The 18,345-nt window shown below is 52.0% G+C and overlaps 1 protein-coding gene across 5 annotated transcripts in view; it reads left to right on the forward strand.

The window, feature by feature from the left end:
- Positions 1-18,345, forward strand: part of Morn1 (MORN repeat containing 1) — a 60,127-nt gene that overhangs the window by 40,743 nt on the left and 1,039 nt on the right. For 4 of the 5 annotated variants that reach the window (XR_004121236.1, XM_031379731.1, XM_031379730.1 and 1 more), the window contains 3 exons: positions 2,369-2,502; positions 2,586-2,668; positions 16,269-16,312. Coding sequence is in view for 3 of the 5 variants with exons in the window: in XM_031379731.1 (XP_031235591.1) it covers positions 2,369-2,502; positions 2,586-2,668; positions 16,269-16,312 (261 nt within the window). In the remaining 2 variants the exon portion in view is untranslated. The remainder of the gene's footprint in view (positions 1-2,368; positions 2,503-2,585; positions 2,669-16,268; positions 16,313-18,345) is intronic. The other variant, XR_004121237.1, reaches the window with a different exon arrangement.

Raw genomic sequence — 18,345 nt, forward strand, 5'->3', positions numbered from 1 at the left:
GTGCAGAGGGACAGGTGACAGTTCCCCTGAATCCTGGGTGCAGAAGGACAGGTGACAGTTCCCCTGAAGTCTGGGTGCAGAGGGACAGGTGACAGTCCTCCTGAAGCCTGGGTACAGAGGGACAGGTGACAGTTCCCTTGAAGTCTGGGTGCAGAGGGACAGGTGACAGTCCTCCTGAATCCTGGGTGCAGAAGGACAGGTGCAGAGGGTACTGACAGTGTTCTCATGAAACCTGGGTCTTCATCCGTCGTGGACAAGCCATGGACAGAAGCACGCCTGTTCCTAGGCGGTGGCACTGTCAGTCAGCTTCACCTCACACTTCTAAGAGCAATCAGCAAAGCCTCCAGCTGGCAAGCCTGCCAAGTGGCCCCTGTTCTCCATGGAAATCACATACCTGTGGGTGTTTCTTGCCCCTTTTCTTGGCCATGAGTCTCCCCTCGTCTATAAGCTCCCTCCAGATACACACAGGTTTAGTATAGGGGGAGTGGCTGAGGACCTTGGGTGGCTTGTCTGGACACTGTCCCTGCAGAGTGAAGGCCTGCTGAGTGAGCAGTCTGTTATGCCCTAAGGATCAAAGAGGCAAAGGCAGGAAGTGAAGGCCTCTCTCACTTGCAACAAGTGTTGTGGCCAACCAGGCAGTCTCTCTCTTGGGGTAGGGAGAGGTCTGCCACACAAGCAGATAGCCTCAAGTGCCAACCTTGCGTAGACTGAGGATCTGGACTTCCAGGTCACCACTGCTCCATGTCATCATTCCCGTGAAGTACCATGGTTAGCATCAGTAATGTGAATGTCACGTTGTCATCATGGCTACCGTACACCTTGTCTGAACCTCTAATTTCCAGCAACAAACATGGCAGCAGGGAGGTCATCAAGATTCCAGCACAGATGAATGGCACCGAGCAGATGCTTTAGAGGTGCCAACCTTGGTGACTTCTGGAGAAGTCCTTTAGCATGTGGCCAGAACCTCCTAGCTGGAGGGAGGCAGATACTCATAGCCTTGGTCTGGATATATTTATTTGCCCATCAGCTCCTTGCTGGGTCTGTAGACTACTTCACTCCCTAGAATCGGTACATGGCCAGTCAGAGCCTGACATACAGGGAACCCAGCAGTCACCCTAACTGGGCACAAGCCATGCTCTGAGATGTGAAGACAGAGCTGGGATCTTAAAGCCAAAAGTTGCTCCTTTTTTGTTTGGTTGGTTTCTTGTTTGTTTGTTTGTTTTTTTCGAGACCCAGTTTCTCTGTGTAACCCTGGCTGTCCTGGAACTCACTGTGAAGGAGGTAGTAGAACACAGTCCTACTACCTCCACGTGGTCCTCCAGTGTGCAGAGAGCTGGAAACCATGTTGTCAGCATTGTGGTTCCCAGTCATTGCACAGGACTTCAGTGGTGCAAGGCACAGAGCTGCGGGGAAGGACATTAGCTAGGGAATGTCCTTGCATAAGAAAAAGGGTTTTATTAATGCACCATAAGACAAAATTAATACACCTCTGAGAGAAATAATTCTCCCACTTGTAATTTGGAGATATTTCAGAGGCCCGGCTCCTGCAAACCTGGACTCTGGGGAAGGGATATTAATGTCCCTGGCCCCAGGGTCCTCTCTAAAACAGAGATGAAAGATGGTCCCCCACTCAGCCTAGTCCCACAAAGGATCCAGCTGGAGCATGGGGGTCCTTCCTCAAAGAGACATTGTCCTGAAGCACCTCAGCACTCTTAATGATGCTGGCCCAAACTATACCCCCTCTTCCAGGACCCCACCCAGGAACTGCTGTCTGTTCTACCCTTGTCTTCCTGCCTTTGCTCTGTAAGTCTTTCATGAAATACCCCAACTCCTCTGTAGGTCATAATCTGAGGCTCCTGTTCTAGCCAGAGGCCCTCCCCAAAGTATTAGACCTCTGGCTCTTAGTGGGTTACATCTCTTCCCCAATAAAGAACCCCCAGGAAAAGGATCACTGGAGCTTGGTCCTACAGGAAAGTGTACTGTGGTGTGCACATGTGTTTGGGAGGGACCATCTGTCACTCTGACCAGGCCATACCACTATGCTGCCCCATCCACACTGCCTGCTCTATAGCTCTTTTCCCAGGCTCCCACACACTGTCCTATCCACTCTGCCCAGCCCATGCTTCTGATCCAAGCTCCTCCTGTCTGCCCTGCATGTCCACGGTTATCTCCCAGTCTCCACACTTCCCTGTCCACACTCCTCTCTCTCTGGCTGGCTCAGAGAAATACCCAGGACAAAGGTTCGTCCCCAGCCAGGTTCTGTTTCTTGCCCCCTGCCCACTCACCTGATGACAGTGAAACTCTCCCTCTGCTCAGGGTTCACAAGGCTTCTCTCTGCTTTATTTTTCTGGGCAAATCTTCTGCTCAGCCAGGAGACATGAAGCCTGCTGTCCTGCTGCCTGTCAGCGAGTGGACCAAGGCTGTGCCGAGTTTGTGGACATCTTCCTCGGAGCCCCTCCACCTGGGATGCGGCCCTATCTGTTCTCGCCCAGCACACTTGAGGTAGGCCTCAAGGCCTAGGGGTGCTCTGCTTTACTACCACCATACTCTTCTGAACCTTTTCTCTCCTTCTGCCTGACTCATAGAAGGCTGGCGACAGGCCTAAAGGTGACCAGAGTCTCCCAGAGGTGCTCCCCACTGCCCAGGAACCTCTAAAAGGCACCAACAGGTAAGATGTGCACTAGCTGGGGTCTGCCACAGCCAAGCCCTGGCCTTTGTCACAAACACACCTTACCTGCCTCCAGGCCTGCCTCTCCGAGGGCACCATGGTGAGGGGGTCTGAGAGGTGATGGCCAGGAGGAGTTGTAGGGCATCTAGGAAGACAAACCCCATGTCCAGAGCCTGTCACCAATGAGCCTCTGAGCACAGCACCTATGTCTCTGTGGCTGATAGCTACTCTCTGAGTAGCTCACCCAGTAAAGTCCCAAGGGGAACAAGAGGGGGTGCTACTGCCCTCTTGTTCTTGCTGCAAACCCTACACCCCAAAACCAGGTGGAGCTCCAGGAAGCCTGGTAGCAGGGTCAGGGGAAATGCTGCAGGCCCCTCAGAGGTAGATAGCAGTCAACAATGGATACACAGGGAGACTGGATTCTAGAGTGGGGCACTCCTAGAATGGACATGTTTTCCCAACCTTCCATGCCAGGGTATGCTGTGGGCACACCCAGTCAGGTGCTGTAACTAGCCCTGTCTCCCAGGGGAGGAAACTGAGGTGGCCCTCTTAAATCAAATCTGGATTTCTGTCTGACAAATCAGAAGGCTGCTTTGTCACAGTGAGAGGTAAAGAGACAGCATGTCTGTTGACTCAGGAGGATGTGGCAGCCAGCTCCACCCCCACTCCTCTAGCACCTATGAGCCATGGCATGGTAGGTACCTTGTAGAACAGCCAGCATCCACATGCCAGGTGCTCTGCTAGTGGAACATGCTAGGTGTGTAGGCCTTATTGGACCTAGTTGAAACAGGAAGTCCTAGCAATTCTTGAGAGACTAGGCAGCAGGGCAGGCAAGGGCCAGGGAAGCCTATGGACTGGAGAACATTGCTCCTGAGATAGCCAGGAGAGAGCTTAGGAGACAGGTGAAGGGTGCCTACAGTCACTGGCCAGATCTCTTGGAAGATTGTGGCAGCCTTCTGCCACATGCAGAGGGCAGGAGCCCAAGAGTGTACTGAAGGTGCTGCCTTAGTGTGGGGTTCACATGAAATGTGCAGTGCAGAGCCAGAGCAGACTGACCCAACAGCAAGGCTACAAGAGAAGAGATATATGTGGTGGGGCTGGAAGGAGGGCCTGTGGCCTGCTGGAGCTGAGAGCTGCCTGCTGGCGCTCCTGCAACAGGATTGCTCATTGGTGACGCAGTGGGTGTAGGACGAGCCAGGAACACTGGAGGCTGGTAAAGTGCTGGCAAACTGACAAGCCTTTGATGCCCCTTAAAAGGCGGCACTGGGACAGAGCCTGGTACAGCAGGAGATGTGTCCCGTGCTGCTCTGAGTCAGGGTCTGTGAATCGACCACGGAGCATGTTTGTACAACAGCCAAAGCTGATTTAAAAATATAACCAAGATCTGGCTAGCATAGAGCTACCATCAGCCTAGTGTTTCCTCCCAGAGAGGATATGAGAGCTGACAGTGAGCACCAGGGTCATTTACATTGGCTACCTCAAGGCCCAGGATGCTCTCTGTCTTACCCTGCTGAGATCCTCTGCCAAGGCTGGCATGAACAAGTTTCTTCCTTCAACCAAAGGCTTTTGTTGCCTCCTCCAGAAAAGATGGAAGGTAGCCAGTCCATTTTCCCATCCACCGCCCACTAAGGAACTCTAAGGTGTCTGTAATTAAATGACCACAGAATAGGATTCCTGGACCTCAAGAAGCAGCTGAGTCAGTGTGCAGACTCAGAATGGCCACACGCTCAGTGTATACTTGTGACCCAGCATTGCCTGTATTTCGTCCGGCATCAGAGTGTTCCTGGCTGCAGGCAGTCATCAGACTAGACTCCACCTTCCACTACTGAGATTAAGGTCATTCTCCTGGGAGCCTTGCCTCTGAGCAGCTTGTCTCCTGTTTCCAGAACCTAGAAACACCAGGGAGAACTTTAAAATTTTTTATTCATTTATTTTTGAGATAGGATCTCATGTAGCCCAGGCTGGCTGATAGATGTTGAGGGTGACCTTGAATTTCCAATCCTGCCTTCACTGCTAAGTGTTAGGGTTACAGGCCTATACTACCATACCTGTTTTATATAGTGCTGGGCATGGAACCCCGTGTTTGTGCATAACAGGTAAGCAGTAGACCAACTGAGCTGAGCTACATCCCAGAGAGGCAATGTGTTTAGAGCAACTGTCATCTACATACAAACCTTGGCCTCACGAAGCTCCCCAGACTCCTCAGTACCGTGTTCTCCGGGCTATGAGGTCTCTTGTCTCCTCTGACTTGGCTACCCTTGCCATGCAAATGCTGTCGTCCAGGAATGCTCCCCTAAAGACCCCCCAATCTCTTGTGAGAGTTTGACCCTTTCCCTAGAAAGAATGTGGGAGCCTTGGGCAAGGTCTGTCCCCACTTTGTCCCCAGCATTTGTGACAGTCAAAGGGTTCTGTCATCCTCCTGCTGTTTGGGTATCAGATCCTTAAGTCCTTTGACCAAAAGAGGTGACCTTCCAGGATTCTAGGACACCTGTCTTTTCCAGAAGCATTGCCCAGCCCTGCAAACCAGGAGTGCTTCATTATCTTGGTTTGCGCTTAAGAGCCCAGTAGCATCATGGGGGTACATGTCTGGCCTGAGTAGGGCATCCTTGAGAGGCTCAGGCTAGGTAAGGGGAAGAGTGAAGGCCACTGGCTGAGGAGCCTGGCTGTTGAGCCTTTGTTGGACCATAGAATGTAGGACTCTTGAGATCAGAGCTTGGAGTCCTAAAGACTCCAACCTTCAACCTTGCCAACAAAGACCAGATCTGCATTGTTTCCCCTCCCCCAGCACTCAGAGAGTACTTCTCAGCCCCCAAGTCTTCTGTCCATGTTGGCACTATATCACCTCTGACCTTAATTTAGATCATACAATAGACTACTCAGACCTATCATGGGGCCCTAAACCCACCTGGTTCTGCCTGTTGGACTACTACTGCCTAGTTATGGGGAACACCTTGAGGATCTGTGACCCAGCATTTGCCACACTTTGTGCCAAAATGTTCTTACCACTCCCAACCACACAGAGACACAGCCATTGAGTCACAGCTGTCCTGAGCAAACCCTTGGTCTGGCTCTTCCAGGGGTCTCCAGGAGGATCTAGCTGTGATCATTTGGGTCCCTAGCTTTCTAGTTAGTCTCTAGAGAGGTAGGACCGCAGGACTATATCCCCTGTCCCTTCCTAACCCAACTGGACTGGCTGCCATACCTGGGTCATAGTTCATACCCTTCCCTCTCTCCTGGCAAAGACTGGAGTCTGAGGCCAAGATGCCAAGGAGGGAACAGTTTCAGTCATCCCAGGTAAGCACATAAGATCACTACAGCTTTCAGATATTACCACTGCCAGGCATGAGGAGAGAGAAGCCCCTCACATTTGCTGGAAAACAATGACTGAACTGGAAGTCACTACGGCCCCCTTGGAACCTTCCCACCCCCAGATGCCCCCTCAGCATAGAAACATGAATCCCAGTGGCTCAACTGAAGGTATAAGCCAGCTAGCTGGTCAGGGCTTATACCTTGTGTATCAGTCAGTGCTGAACAGAAATTAGAGGGGGGTGACAGATCATAGCCTCTGGGTGTTTAGCAGAACACCCAGGAGGCTTGTAGGTGGAGAAGCTGAGAAGTTCAGGCAGCTGCCATCCCACCAAGAGTGATCCTGCCTATGGCATCAGGAGTGGGCCCTGGACATGCTGGGACTGTATCTCTGAGGACACACCTGTCCCTCAAACTCCAGTCTCCTAGCTAGGGTTTCTGCTGTTGTAATGACACATCATGACCCTGGAGAGGAGAAGGTTTATTCAGCTTACACTTTCACACCACATCACTGTTCATCACTGAGAACAGTCAGGACAGGAACTCAAACAGGGCAGGAACCTGGAGGCAGGAGCTAATGTAGGGGTGCTGCTTACTGGCTTGCTCATCATGCCTCACTCACCCTGCTTTGTTTGTTTGTTTTGTTCTTGTTTTGTTTTTCAAGACAGAGTTTCTCTGTGTACCCCTGACTGACCTGAAACTCTCTCTATAGACCAGGCTGGCCTCGAACACATATAAATTTACCTGCCTCAGCCTCCCGAGTGCTAGGAACTAAAGGTGTATGCCACCATGCCCAGCCTCAGTCTGCTTTCTTATAGAACTCGGGACCATCAGCTCAGGGATGGTACCTCCTACAATGAGCTGCCCCCATCCCACTGCCCATCAATCACTAATTAAGAAAATGCCCATCCCACTTCTGACACGATCACATTTTGCCAGGCGGTGGTGGCGCACGCCTTTAATCCCAGCACTTGGGAGGCAGAAGCAGGTGGATTTCTGAGTTCGAGGCCAACCTGGTCTACAGAGCGAGTTCCAGGACAGCCAGGGCTACTCAGAGAAACCCTGTCTCGAAAAACCAAAAAAAGAAAAAAGAAAATGCCCTACAGCTAGGTCTCATGGAGGCATTTTCTCAATTGAGGTTCATCCTTTCAGATGACTCTAGCTGTGTCAAATTGACATAAAACCAGCCAGCTTATACCCTTATCCCTTTGGCCTGTACAAAATACTCTGGGCTTCTGGGTGCTGGGGAGAGACTGACCCTGGCCACCAGCTGGCGACTCTTGAAACCTCAGACAGTCTCATTGACTAGATTTGCCTGAGTCAGACTCAGCAGTCACTGCTGTCATCCAGAGGCTTCAGACAAAAGGAAGGAGTGATGAAGGAGCTCTCCCCCATCGCAGAGATTGAGAGTGACACACCACCCTGTAATTTCAGCTCAGGGCAGGGGAGCCAGGGGTCTGATTTATATAAGATACAGTGCTTAAAGAGCCTGTTTGCCTCTTAAAACTTGCAGGCATCCTTCTGGAACATCTCATCTGAATACAGAAATGTCCCTTTGTGCTCCCTAAAAACGAGCGCTTTGGTAGGGATGGGGAGGTATAAAGATCTCAACAATACCAAGCTTAACATGAGCAAGGTCCTGTGGGCACAGGTTGGTACCTGCCTCACTCCCTTCGCCTCCAGCAGTCACAGACTATGGGAAGCTCACCAGGCCCAGTCACCTGTGTACATAGCAGTGAAGGAGACCTAGCAAGTACAGAGCCTGGTCCCTGAGTGCAAGGAACTCTTGACCTTCAGACTTCACAGACTGTCACTACTGAGGTGGCACTAAGCCTGGAAAGGCTGGATGACAGAGAGTGGTGGGGTCCTAGGAAGAGTTAGTCCTGGGCTCTGGGGAAAGTAGGTTTTTCACATTCTCAAAGTCTGGTCTCTGCCTGACATGGGCACCCAAAGTCAGACCAACATTCTTACAAGGAAGGAAAGGGATTGTAGATGGGTACACCCACCCTGCACCAGGGTCAGACAGGCAGTAAGTGCTGGTCCTGCAGGCGCCTTCTGCAGGCTTTCCTGGGAGTGAGCATGTTTCCGTCCAGGGCCCCTTGCCGAATTCCTGCAGAGACATTCCAAGCATGTTTTGGAATTTCACTACATGACAAAGGGCCCTGTCAGTCCCTGCACGATATGAAGTCGTGTCAGCTGCAAAGGATGGACTTGATTTAATAAGTGTGGCTGCAAATTTGTCCAGCCACACATGAGCATTCCACAGAATCGGGGAAGGGCTCTGGTTACACTTCCCCCCAGAAACTCTGATTGCATGCCTTGTGATGGAAAGAATGCATCTGCTTGCAACCCCACCAGTGAGGGGGCTGAGACACAGCCAGCCTCTCAGTAATGTATACAGGAAGCCCTGGCAGATGACCTTGGGCCTGATTGCACATTGGGTCTCTCACCCGATCACCCAATGCCTGACACATGCTAGGGACTGTCAGGGCCCCTCCTCCCACCTCAGCTCAGAGGGAAATGGTTCTAATTAAGACTTCCATGATTAGTCATTTAATCAGTCATTAGGCCAACACAGATGGAGTCAATTAATTTTTTTATATACTTGAAAAGATAGTTGATGACAGGCAGCCCTCTGAGCTGGCTGTAGGTGGCCACTGTGTACCCAGCACTGGGCTCTTGTCCCCCTTAAGGAAGCAGCAAACACTCATGGTAGGGAGATGCTGGAATCCTAGGCTCCCACCTGCCCTGAACCTCATAGGAAGCTTATGAGTAGCCTCCAGCCATAGCACAACAGCACCAGGACCTTTTGGGCAAGAACCCACTGCCTGGAGCCTGCAACAGTATGGTGCAGAGGTGGCATTGAGCCCTGGACATAGCCTGACATGCTAAGGCAGCCATGCATCTCACAGCCACAGAGACATATCAACCCCAGGTCCATAACCCAATAGACTCTCTGCCTCAGAGGCTCCTGCACCCAGCCATTGTGTATAGAACCCAGTGAAGGAGACCACCAGGCTGTTGGGTGAGGAGGAAACCCAGGGAAGTGGTCTCATAGCTTCTCATCACCCCCTTCAGCCCACACCCAGATCACCCAGCTACTGATGCCATGGCTCACCCCGGGGGCTTATTGTGAATGCACTGTCACTGTCGGGCACACCTCTCCCCTCTGCTTCCCATACAAGCTGTGCAGGGGGACTCTGGGGAAAATGCTTTTTAATGATCTCTAATAGAACCAGACACTCACAAGATGTGGTTCTGACAACATAGGCACCTGCTTATTCCCTTCCCCAGCCCTTTGCAGCTCACCTCTGCCCTCCTACCTGGAGGCTGAGCCCCCCTCGAACTGCAGGGCATATACTTCGTGGCTGACACAGAGCAATGGACTTCACATTAGCCCTGGATTGAGGTCCCCACAGCATAGCTGCAGGGAACATGGGGGTGCTATGACTAGGTCTGTTCCAGGAGAAAGATCAGCACCCAGAGATGAGGAGCTGGGCAGCCCTGTGTGGTGAGACCCTTTTCACTCACTGGAGTGAAAGCACAAGGCGAAGTAGGAGTTACATCACGTGACTCTGAGGCTCTTGCTGCCTGTGCGCAGCGAGTATCTTGCCCTGGGGAAGCAAGGGGACATGAAGGGCTTCCTAGGTCCCTCCTTTCTTCAGGATGTTTATTTTTTAAAGTGTGTGCACACATGCATATAAACGTGTGAAGTTGCTGGCACAGCCCAAAAGAAGGTGTCAGCTCCTCTGGAGGCGGAGTTAGAGGATGGTTGAGAGGCACCTGATGTGGGTGCTAGGAACCAAAATTCCGGTCCTCTGCAAGAGCAGCAGGTGCACTTAACTGTTGGGCCATCTTTCCAGCTTCCTCTAGAAAGTTTTAAGGACTGAAAAATGAGCCCTGTCCTGTCCAAGAAGGAGTAACAAACTGAAACAGGTGTGAGGGCTAGGCAGGAGCAGCTGGCCCTTGGATGTGCCTTTGTCCTGGCTCCTGCAACCCTAATCTCCCCCACACAGCAGGTTGTTTCCTGCTGGTGTGGTGCTGGGATAGTGATCCAGGCAGAATGAGGCACAGGACAGCAACCTTAACCCCTCACATGCCATTGTCAAGGGCCTCTTCCCCAGCTGAACAGTATCCTTCTCCAAAGTGGATGAACTGGGCTTCCCACCTGGGACAGGGCGCAGGAGGGTGAAGTCATTAAGCCCCTGTTCTATCGCCTGGGAAACATGCACAACCATCCATGGCTGTCCAGAATCTTGGTTGAGCCCTCAGTTGGGGCCTCATGGGAGTGGTGCATGACCAACCTGGCCTGTCTGCTGAAGTTCTTGCCCTGGCCTGTGTCCAGGAGAAGGATCACAGGACTGGAATCAGCACCCTGCCTGTGAGAGACAGATGTCATAGACCAAATGCTCAAACCTCCATTCTTCTCCTTAGAAATGCAGTGACAGCTTCAGTGTGTGTGTGTGTGTGTGTGTGTGTGTGTGTGAGAGAGAGAGAGAGAGAGAGAGAGAGAGAGAGAGAGAGAGAGAGAGAGAGAGAGTTAGTTCTAAATTTTGGAACTTTGGTTTGGAGTCTCAGGGCATTATAGAAGCCCTGGGGCTCACATCCAGTGTGGCCTAGGCTGGATCTTTGGAAAGCTGCTTTTATGCCATCATGGTCTGTTAGTGCAGGGGCTTAGATGCATTCAGCCTCTAAGAACCCTAGAACAGAAGCATCTACTCAGGCTCCTGGCCTTGACCTGGAGGTTCAGATGGGTTATTCAGAGACCTAGGAACCTGTACCTTTTACCCATGTGGCAACCTTTCCTCTAGCCTGGAATCTAGGACTCACTTCAGGTCCCCTACCTAGGCCAGACTAGGCACAAGGAGGGTGGTGGGTATCTGTTTTTATAAGCTAGACTGCCATGAACAAAATGGCCAAAGCAAGACCCAATCTTAGCACCCCAGAGCTCCTGCAGGGCTTGTGAAGCCTGATATGTAGCCACTGAGGGCCAAGCCCATGCAGCTATGGGCAAAAAGGCATAGCCTCTGTGCCCAGGCTCTGGCTGAAGCTCTGTTACCTGAACCCTGTTTGGCTGTTTCCACTCCTCTGTGAGATCTAACCATACATGCCCACTACACAAGGCCACAGCTCCTTAGTCTCCAGTGAGCCACAGAGCCCCACAAGGCCCTTCACAAACACACCCTAGTATTGCAGTTGAAGGATGCTGAAGGAAGCAGGGATGTGTGACCCTGCTGGCCCAACAACCCGACAGTAGCTAGAACCAAGAACCCATGTGAGGCCCCCACTGCATCTCAAGCTGCTGGGACAGGTGACAATGTGTGTACCAAGGAGGCCCTGCCGTGTGTCTAGTCAGTTTGGGACCAGCCTCCTGCCATGCCTCAAGCTGACAGCCTCCATGTGCCTCTGATGCCTGTGTTCTCCAGCAGAGCCTACATGGTCTTGAAGGGAAAGACAGAGGCCTCTTGCCCAGAGGAATAATACTTACTAGTCATCCTGTTCCACAGAGACCCCATTGCCCCTGAATCTGTGACCTTCTGTAGCTTGGAACAAGCTTCTCCAAACCTGAACCTATCTGGCTGATGGTAGAATTCTGGGCAAGCATGAGTGTGCCCATTCAGTAACCTCTGGGGGTGAACATCAGAGCTTTCCTCTTTGCCGAGAAGCATCTGCCCTCAGACTTGTACCCTTGGACCATGTCAGGTGATGGGGCAGTCCCCATGCCTAGACTTCACTGAGAGCTGGCACCCATCCCATCTGTTGGACTCTCAGAAGGTCAATTGGTATTATCTGGGCTCCCTCATCTGGTGTCGGGCTGTAGTGATGGGAACATGTTTTTGCTTCCAGCAAAGACAGAATATGTGGGATTGGACTTGTCCCCTCAAAAATAAAGAAGAAGCAGTTAAAAACTAGAGAGAGAGATGAGCACCAGTCAGTCAGGGATGGGTAGGGAGCCCCAAGGGGTGGAAACAAGGAAGGTCTCCAGGCTGCAGGGCTGGAAAGAGAATCCAGGCAAGTCTAGGAGTCTCCTGAGGGGAGGAGACGGGGCTGGGAGCCTGTGAAAAGGCAAAGAGTGAGGCCAACATGGCCTGCAGAGAGGGTTCCAAGACAGCCAGGGCTACACAGAGAAACCCTGTCTGGAACAAGTGAGAAGGAAAGATGAGCCTTGGTCAGCCAGTCGAGCCGAAGTCAGTGTACACAGGACAGAGCCACCTGTGTGCAGGGTGGAAAACACCCAGCTGGAGACCTGGAAATACACAGGGTACTGGCACAGTTCCCTTAGTAGTTCAGAATAATTAACCTGAACTTAAAGGATACCCAACAAGCCCTGAAAGCAAAACCAAGATGGAAAGCACCATCTCGGCCACTTAATGTCAAGAACATTTCAGTGGGCACAGAAGGACCTCAATCCATACTGTGTGTAGCCTAAAGAAAGACTGGAAAGGGCTTAGGGTGCAGCTCAGCAAAGAGTATTAGCTTAGCACTCTGGAGGCCCTGGGCCCTGTCACCACACCACTACATAAGTCAGCAAGCAAGCGCTATGGAGAAACACAGCCCATAGTAGTCCATCAAGACCAAAGAAATGACTGGGGGGGAGGAAGAGGGAGGGAGGAAGGGAGAGGGAGGAGCCACTGAGGAGATATGGGGACAGCTGCAGTTGGACTCCATGCTCACCAGGAAAGCTGAGGGGCAGGGAGAAGCCACAAGCCAAACTAGCAAGAGCCTGTGGAGCTTAATTCAGTCAAGAGCACACCAACACGTGCAAGGCCGTGAATACCACACTCGCCCATAAAATAATCCAGAAGCTGGCAGGGATGAAACAGACCCATTCAAAGTGAGGCCCTTCCTGAGGAATGGCTGTGCTGACCTGAAGGTGGTCCCCAAATCATTCCAGGAGCTGAGAGGGAGCTGAGACGGGCAAACAGAACACACCGGGAGCTAAAGACTCCAGAAGGGGAGGCAACAGGAAAACACTTGGGAGAAATGGTGGCCGAGGTTCTTTGTTGTTGCTGTTGGCCTAATTACCCTTACTTTTATGTTTTATTTTGTATGTCGACTGGGAGACTGTGAGCACACACCACAGCCTGAGTGAGGAGGTCAAAGGTCAAGTTTGAGGAGTCAATCTTCTCTTTCATCATGGGGTCAAAGGGTCACCAGGCAGGCCTATGCAGCAAATGCCTTCACTCACTACCAGCCTTACTTCTTAGAGGTTCAGATTGCCCAGGCTGGCTTCAAACTCCTAATCCTCCTGCCTTCACCTCACAAATGCTAGGATTCGCAGGGCAGTGGTGACACAGGCCTTTAATTCCAGCACTTGGGAGGCAGAGGCAGGTGGATTTCTGAGTTCCAGGCCAGCCTGGTCTACAGAGTGAGTTCCAGGACAGCCAGGGCTACACAGAGAAACCCTGCCTCAAAAAACCAAAAAAAAAAAAAAAAAAAAAAAAAAAAAAAAAAAAAAAATGCTGGGATTCAAACTTCTGAATTAGGGCAAACTTCTAAAAATTTTTGGTGGAAATAGAAATTCATACCCAATCATAATGAAGCATGACCCAGCAGGCATTCCTGAGGCCCCAGCAGGAAGGGGGCATTCTAGGCCAGGGTGGGTGACACAGACCTCATTTCAAAACAGAACGCTGGAGACGTCAGTGCCATTGGCAGTGCGCTTGCCTAGCACGCACATAGGTTCAATGCTTGGCACCCCACAAACTGGCCATGCGGGCATACACGTGTAATCTCAGCACCACCCTTGACTATAGAGCCAGTTCAAAACCAGCCCGGGGTATATGAGACCCCCCCCCAGTCCCCACCCCTGTCTCAAAAAGAATGATGGGAAAATTATATATATATATATACACACATATATGTGTATATATGTATATGTATACATATACTATATATGAAGACAAAGACAAAGACAGACAGAAAGACAGAAAGAGAGGAGTTGGAGAAACTCTTAGAAAAGGTCATGTAGCATTCCAAGCTTACTCAAGGATACCAGGCCAGTTTATGGGCCCCTCCCTACCCAGTGCTGGCAACTGTCTCCTCAGCTAGGCTGCAAGAAGTGCCTCTCAGGATCTCTGTTCTGATCCCCCTGCTGAGCCCATGATGTGCATACCATTCCTCCCTGAAGCTCTCCCTCACACTGCTATCAGGCTCCACAGAACGGTTTTCTTTCAAACTATCTCTCAGGTCTCCTGGAGACCTGGTCTGAGGCCTGACCACATGCCTCCCTCCACTGCCCTGTTAACCACGGGCTCTGAGGGCCCCTCATTCAAGACGCCAGCTCCTGCCTGCCTCTGTCTGGCTTCTTCAAAGCCCTGAGGGTCTCTAAAAACTCTCAGAACTCTCAGGGTTCTTGTAAGCCCCTTTATTTCTCTTAAAGCTGGCAGCCTGACAGACTCTAGTTACCCCTGCTGCTAAATTATTTATCTCTTCTCCTTTAAGGTGACTCTTGGGTCCAGCCAAGGCCCATTCTCCCTACTTAAAATGAAGTCATTTAAAAATCTTTTGTCTTTAATTTTTTATCACCCAAACCAGGCATGTGGTCTTTTTAAGTTTGCCAAGGGATCAGAACCCGCTGTTACTTCAGCCCCACCTGGACAGGGACCCTCTGCACTGTCCCTATCTCTGCACTGGCTATTGGCCACCTTGAGCCACTAGTGACAGGAAATCAGCTGTCCTGGATGGAGGGCCAGGTCAGGGAGGAGGCCCAGTTCTGAGGCCCCTCCCCGTCCATAGAGACCCATCGTTCAGCACACAGCTTGGGCTCAGCCATCTGGGATTGGGGCCAGGTGTCTACACGGAGCCAGCATCCTCATCCCCCACCCCCACCCCTGCTCCCCTCCCAGTCAGGAAACAGGAGAGGCTCCACAAACTTGATTCAGAGACCTAAACCCAGGATGTGCCAGAGGGCCCCATATTGCCACGTGTACTGGCCACATTCAGCAGAGCCTTGCCAGGTCCTCCTCAGATGACCCACCCGGGCAGCTGGTCCTTCTTTGGGGTGTGTCTGCAAAGCTGGACCAGCCCTCATTGGCTGTTTTCAAAGCCCAAGGGTGTGTGGGGCTCCAGCTTCAGTCTGAAGAATGTGTCAGACAGGGTTTGCACATACCTTGGGAATCCCTCAGTGTTCTCACGGATCCTGTGGGCAGCAGTAAGGGTTCATCTTTCAGACACAGGGGCCAGAGGGGAGCCTCTGGATATAGGGGTTCCAGAGCCAGGCCCCTGTCTTCCTCCTTTGGACTCCATCTGTCCCTCTACTTCTCCCAGTCAGGAGTGTCCCAGGTGATACTTGCCTTTTGCTTATTGGAGGGATCACAAGGGTGCCTCAGCCTCAAGTCATGTCTCTCTGTGTGCTTGCATGTGTGTGTGTGCACATATGTGTGTGTGAATCAAAGGACAACCTTAGATGCCACCCTCAGGAACAGTACTCACTTCTTCTGAGACAAGGTTTCTCATCGGATTGGAGCTCGGCACTTAGGCCAGACTGGTTGGCCAGCAAGCCCCAGCGATGCTCTTGTCTCCTCCTTACCAGTGCTGGGGTTACAGACACATGCTACCGTGCCTGGCGTTTTCACATGGGGACTTGACTTGGGTCCTATGGCTTGCAAAGCAACAGTCTTATTGTCTGAGCCATCTCCCCAGCCTCTTGAGTGACTTCTTTCTGAAAAATAATGTATTCCTTGGCAACCCCCAAACAGGTGCAGACCTCAGCTGTCCTCAGACCAGCTCCCAGCTCCTCTTTCAGCACACTAGTCTGGGTGTGAGAACCTCTAGCATCCCAAAAACCATACCTTGGTTTTTTGTTTTGTTTTTAATTTATTTGCTTATTTTATGTATATGAGTACACAGCAGCTGTCTTCAGACACACCAGAAGAGGGCATCGGATCCCATTACAGATGGTTGTGAGCCACCATGTGGCTGCTGGGAATTGAACTCAGGACCTCTGGAAGAGCAGTCGGGGTGCTCTTAACTGCTGAGCCATCTCTCCAGCCCCCATACCTTGGTTTTGAGGAAGCAAGAGTGACCATAGGGTCATAGAGTGGCTGTTACATACCTGCCCAGCAACTCTGGGCTGCTTGGAGGGAGCTTTCCAAAAGGAGCCACAGAGAAGGCATGATACACACACACACACACACACACACACACACACACACACACAGGTGAAGACACTGCAGTCTCTGCTATCCTGGGGCCCAGTGTTTGCCCCAGAACCGTCGGCCTTGGTTTGGGTGGAAGCAATACCCAAAGAGGACTGCCAGAATACTCAGAGGCCCTCCTTTGCTCCCCACAGGCCTGATGGGACCACAGTAGAGCCATCGACAGCTGCATATCTAGGTGGGTATTTAGATGTGGACCATGAAGAAGCCCATTACTGTATTTACAAAGATAGAGGCAAACAGTGTCTGGGGGATGAGTCTGTGGGTGGTGACGGGTCCAGGGAAGGCACATGCTCTGGGAAGGTATCCCAGAGGTAGATGGAGGTGTGTGGGTTGTAGGTAGGGGGAACATCACAAGTTATTTCCAGACCTTTGTGAAAGGGGGCTGAGGCTGTGAGGCCTCCAGGAAGATTGACAGAGAAGAATGTTCCAGAAAGGATAGAGCCAAGTGGGGTAATGACAGAAGGATTGGGCAGCTAAGTGTGTTGGGGGGAGATTGGGCTCTCCTTACCATCTCAGGAGAGTAGCTGCCAAGGTGGTAGCTGAATTAACAAAGGACCAGATGACAGCGAGGCCATCGGCAGCTGGACCTGAAGGGTGTGGGAAACACAGCATGGCCACAAGTCTCAGATCCTCATATGCCCTAGCACAGAATCTCTGCATACAGATATATCAACACCCCCTGTGGGCAGTAAGAGCAATCTGTGGGCTCTAAGGTCTAGGTCAGCAGAACCCAACGTTGGGGAAAAGGATCATTGGTCCAGGGCCTTTTCAGAGCTGTCGTAGTCCTAGGGCCTGGGCAGTGACCAAGCTGGACCTGGGTGGGAGGCCTTTGGGGAAGCAGTCAAGCCTGGGTCGTCCTTACAATGCTAGAGAGGCCCAGTCCCAGAAAGCCAGGGAGGCCAAGGCTTTGACTTCATCAGAGCATAGGACAGAAATGACTTCTCTAGATAAAGTTCCCTCTTCTAGAAGAGCCCAGGCCTGGGTAGCTGATGTATTTCCAAAGAAGGGTAGATGCTTGTCTGCCTGGCCTAAAAAAATCAGCCTTGTTCCAGCATCTCTAACATCCTGGTGGGAGGCCATTAGGCCATGAGACCCATTTCACACATAGGAAGCCTAAGAAATCAGCTACTCAGCTCTGGCAGGGCCTTGAGGTCAGGGTGAACCTGGGCCTGCAGCTCTGCTGGTGGGCTCTACTAGAAAGAGCCTGGAAGAGGGAGACAGGGGTGTAGCATTCCCACCCACACCTACTGCTGAGTCTTTAAATTGGCACTTGGCAAAGCCCCTATCACTTCTGGACAGTGAGAAGGATCTTTCAGCTCCAGGAATGAGGGTGCCACACAGGATAAAGCCAGGTGACAGCCAAGCCCCTCAGCCAGAGCTGGCCCGGGGGGGACAAGACTGGAGCCCACGACTGAACAACGTGGTGTCAGTGCCAGGCCTCCAGTGCAGCCACCAGCCAGCGCTTCTCATACCAGTCTTGTGCATCTGATGGGGGACAGGCCCAGGAACAGGGTCAGATCAGGCCTGTGGCCTGGTTCAGCGGCCATGGTCATGAGCTCACACTGGCTCCCCAGGCCAGCACCCTTGGCCCAGCCTGGTGCAGCTGCATGTTCCTGGGAACGCCTAGAGATGGGCTGCTTGGGAACACTGTGGCTGCGTCGCTATGCAGGGCTTTCCTCCAGCTGCCAGAGAGGCTGGCCTGCTGCCGGTGCCTTACTGATACAGTGTGTGTCCCCCACCCCAAGGACCCCAGTTCCAGTTCATGGGCCTCCTAGAGCCAATTCCTCTGAAAAAACTGACCCAAGGCTAAGCAAATTCCTCCAGCCCCCAGGCACACTCTCATCCTGTTCAGGAAGGCACAGCCCTTAGCTGAGCCAGAGTGGAGGGTAACTACTTGCTCAGTGGCTGGAATGTCACTCAGCTGGGCTCTGCTGTGCTTGGTGGTGGGAGCCTGCCCCAACCCAGTTTCAGCTGCGGCCACATTCCTGGTGTGAGCCTGGGCCAGCCAAGGAGCTTTTTCCACACTCTGGTGCCAGCCCCAGCGGGCTCAGGGGAGGGAGAGAGGGCTGTTTCTATGGCAACTTCCCTTTTTGTTATTTCTTATTTTCTTTTTTATGGTTTCTCCAACTTTGAAGCTCTCCAGACAGTTTACAGACTGTGGAAAGGAAAAGTGCTTTCCCTCCTTTGCCCCCACAGGCCTTCCTTCCC

Source organism: Mastomys coucha, unplaced genomic scaffold, assembly GCF_008632895.1.
Source record: "Mastomys coucha isolate ucsf_1 unplaced genomic scaffold, UCSF_Mcou_1 pScaffold18, whole genome shotgun sequence".
Classification (NCBI taxonomy): domain Eukaryota; kingdom Metazoa; phylum Chordata; class Mammalia; order Rodentia; family Muridae; genus Mastomys; species Mastomys coucha.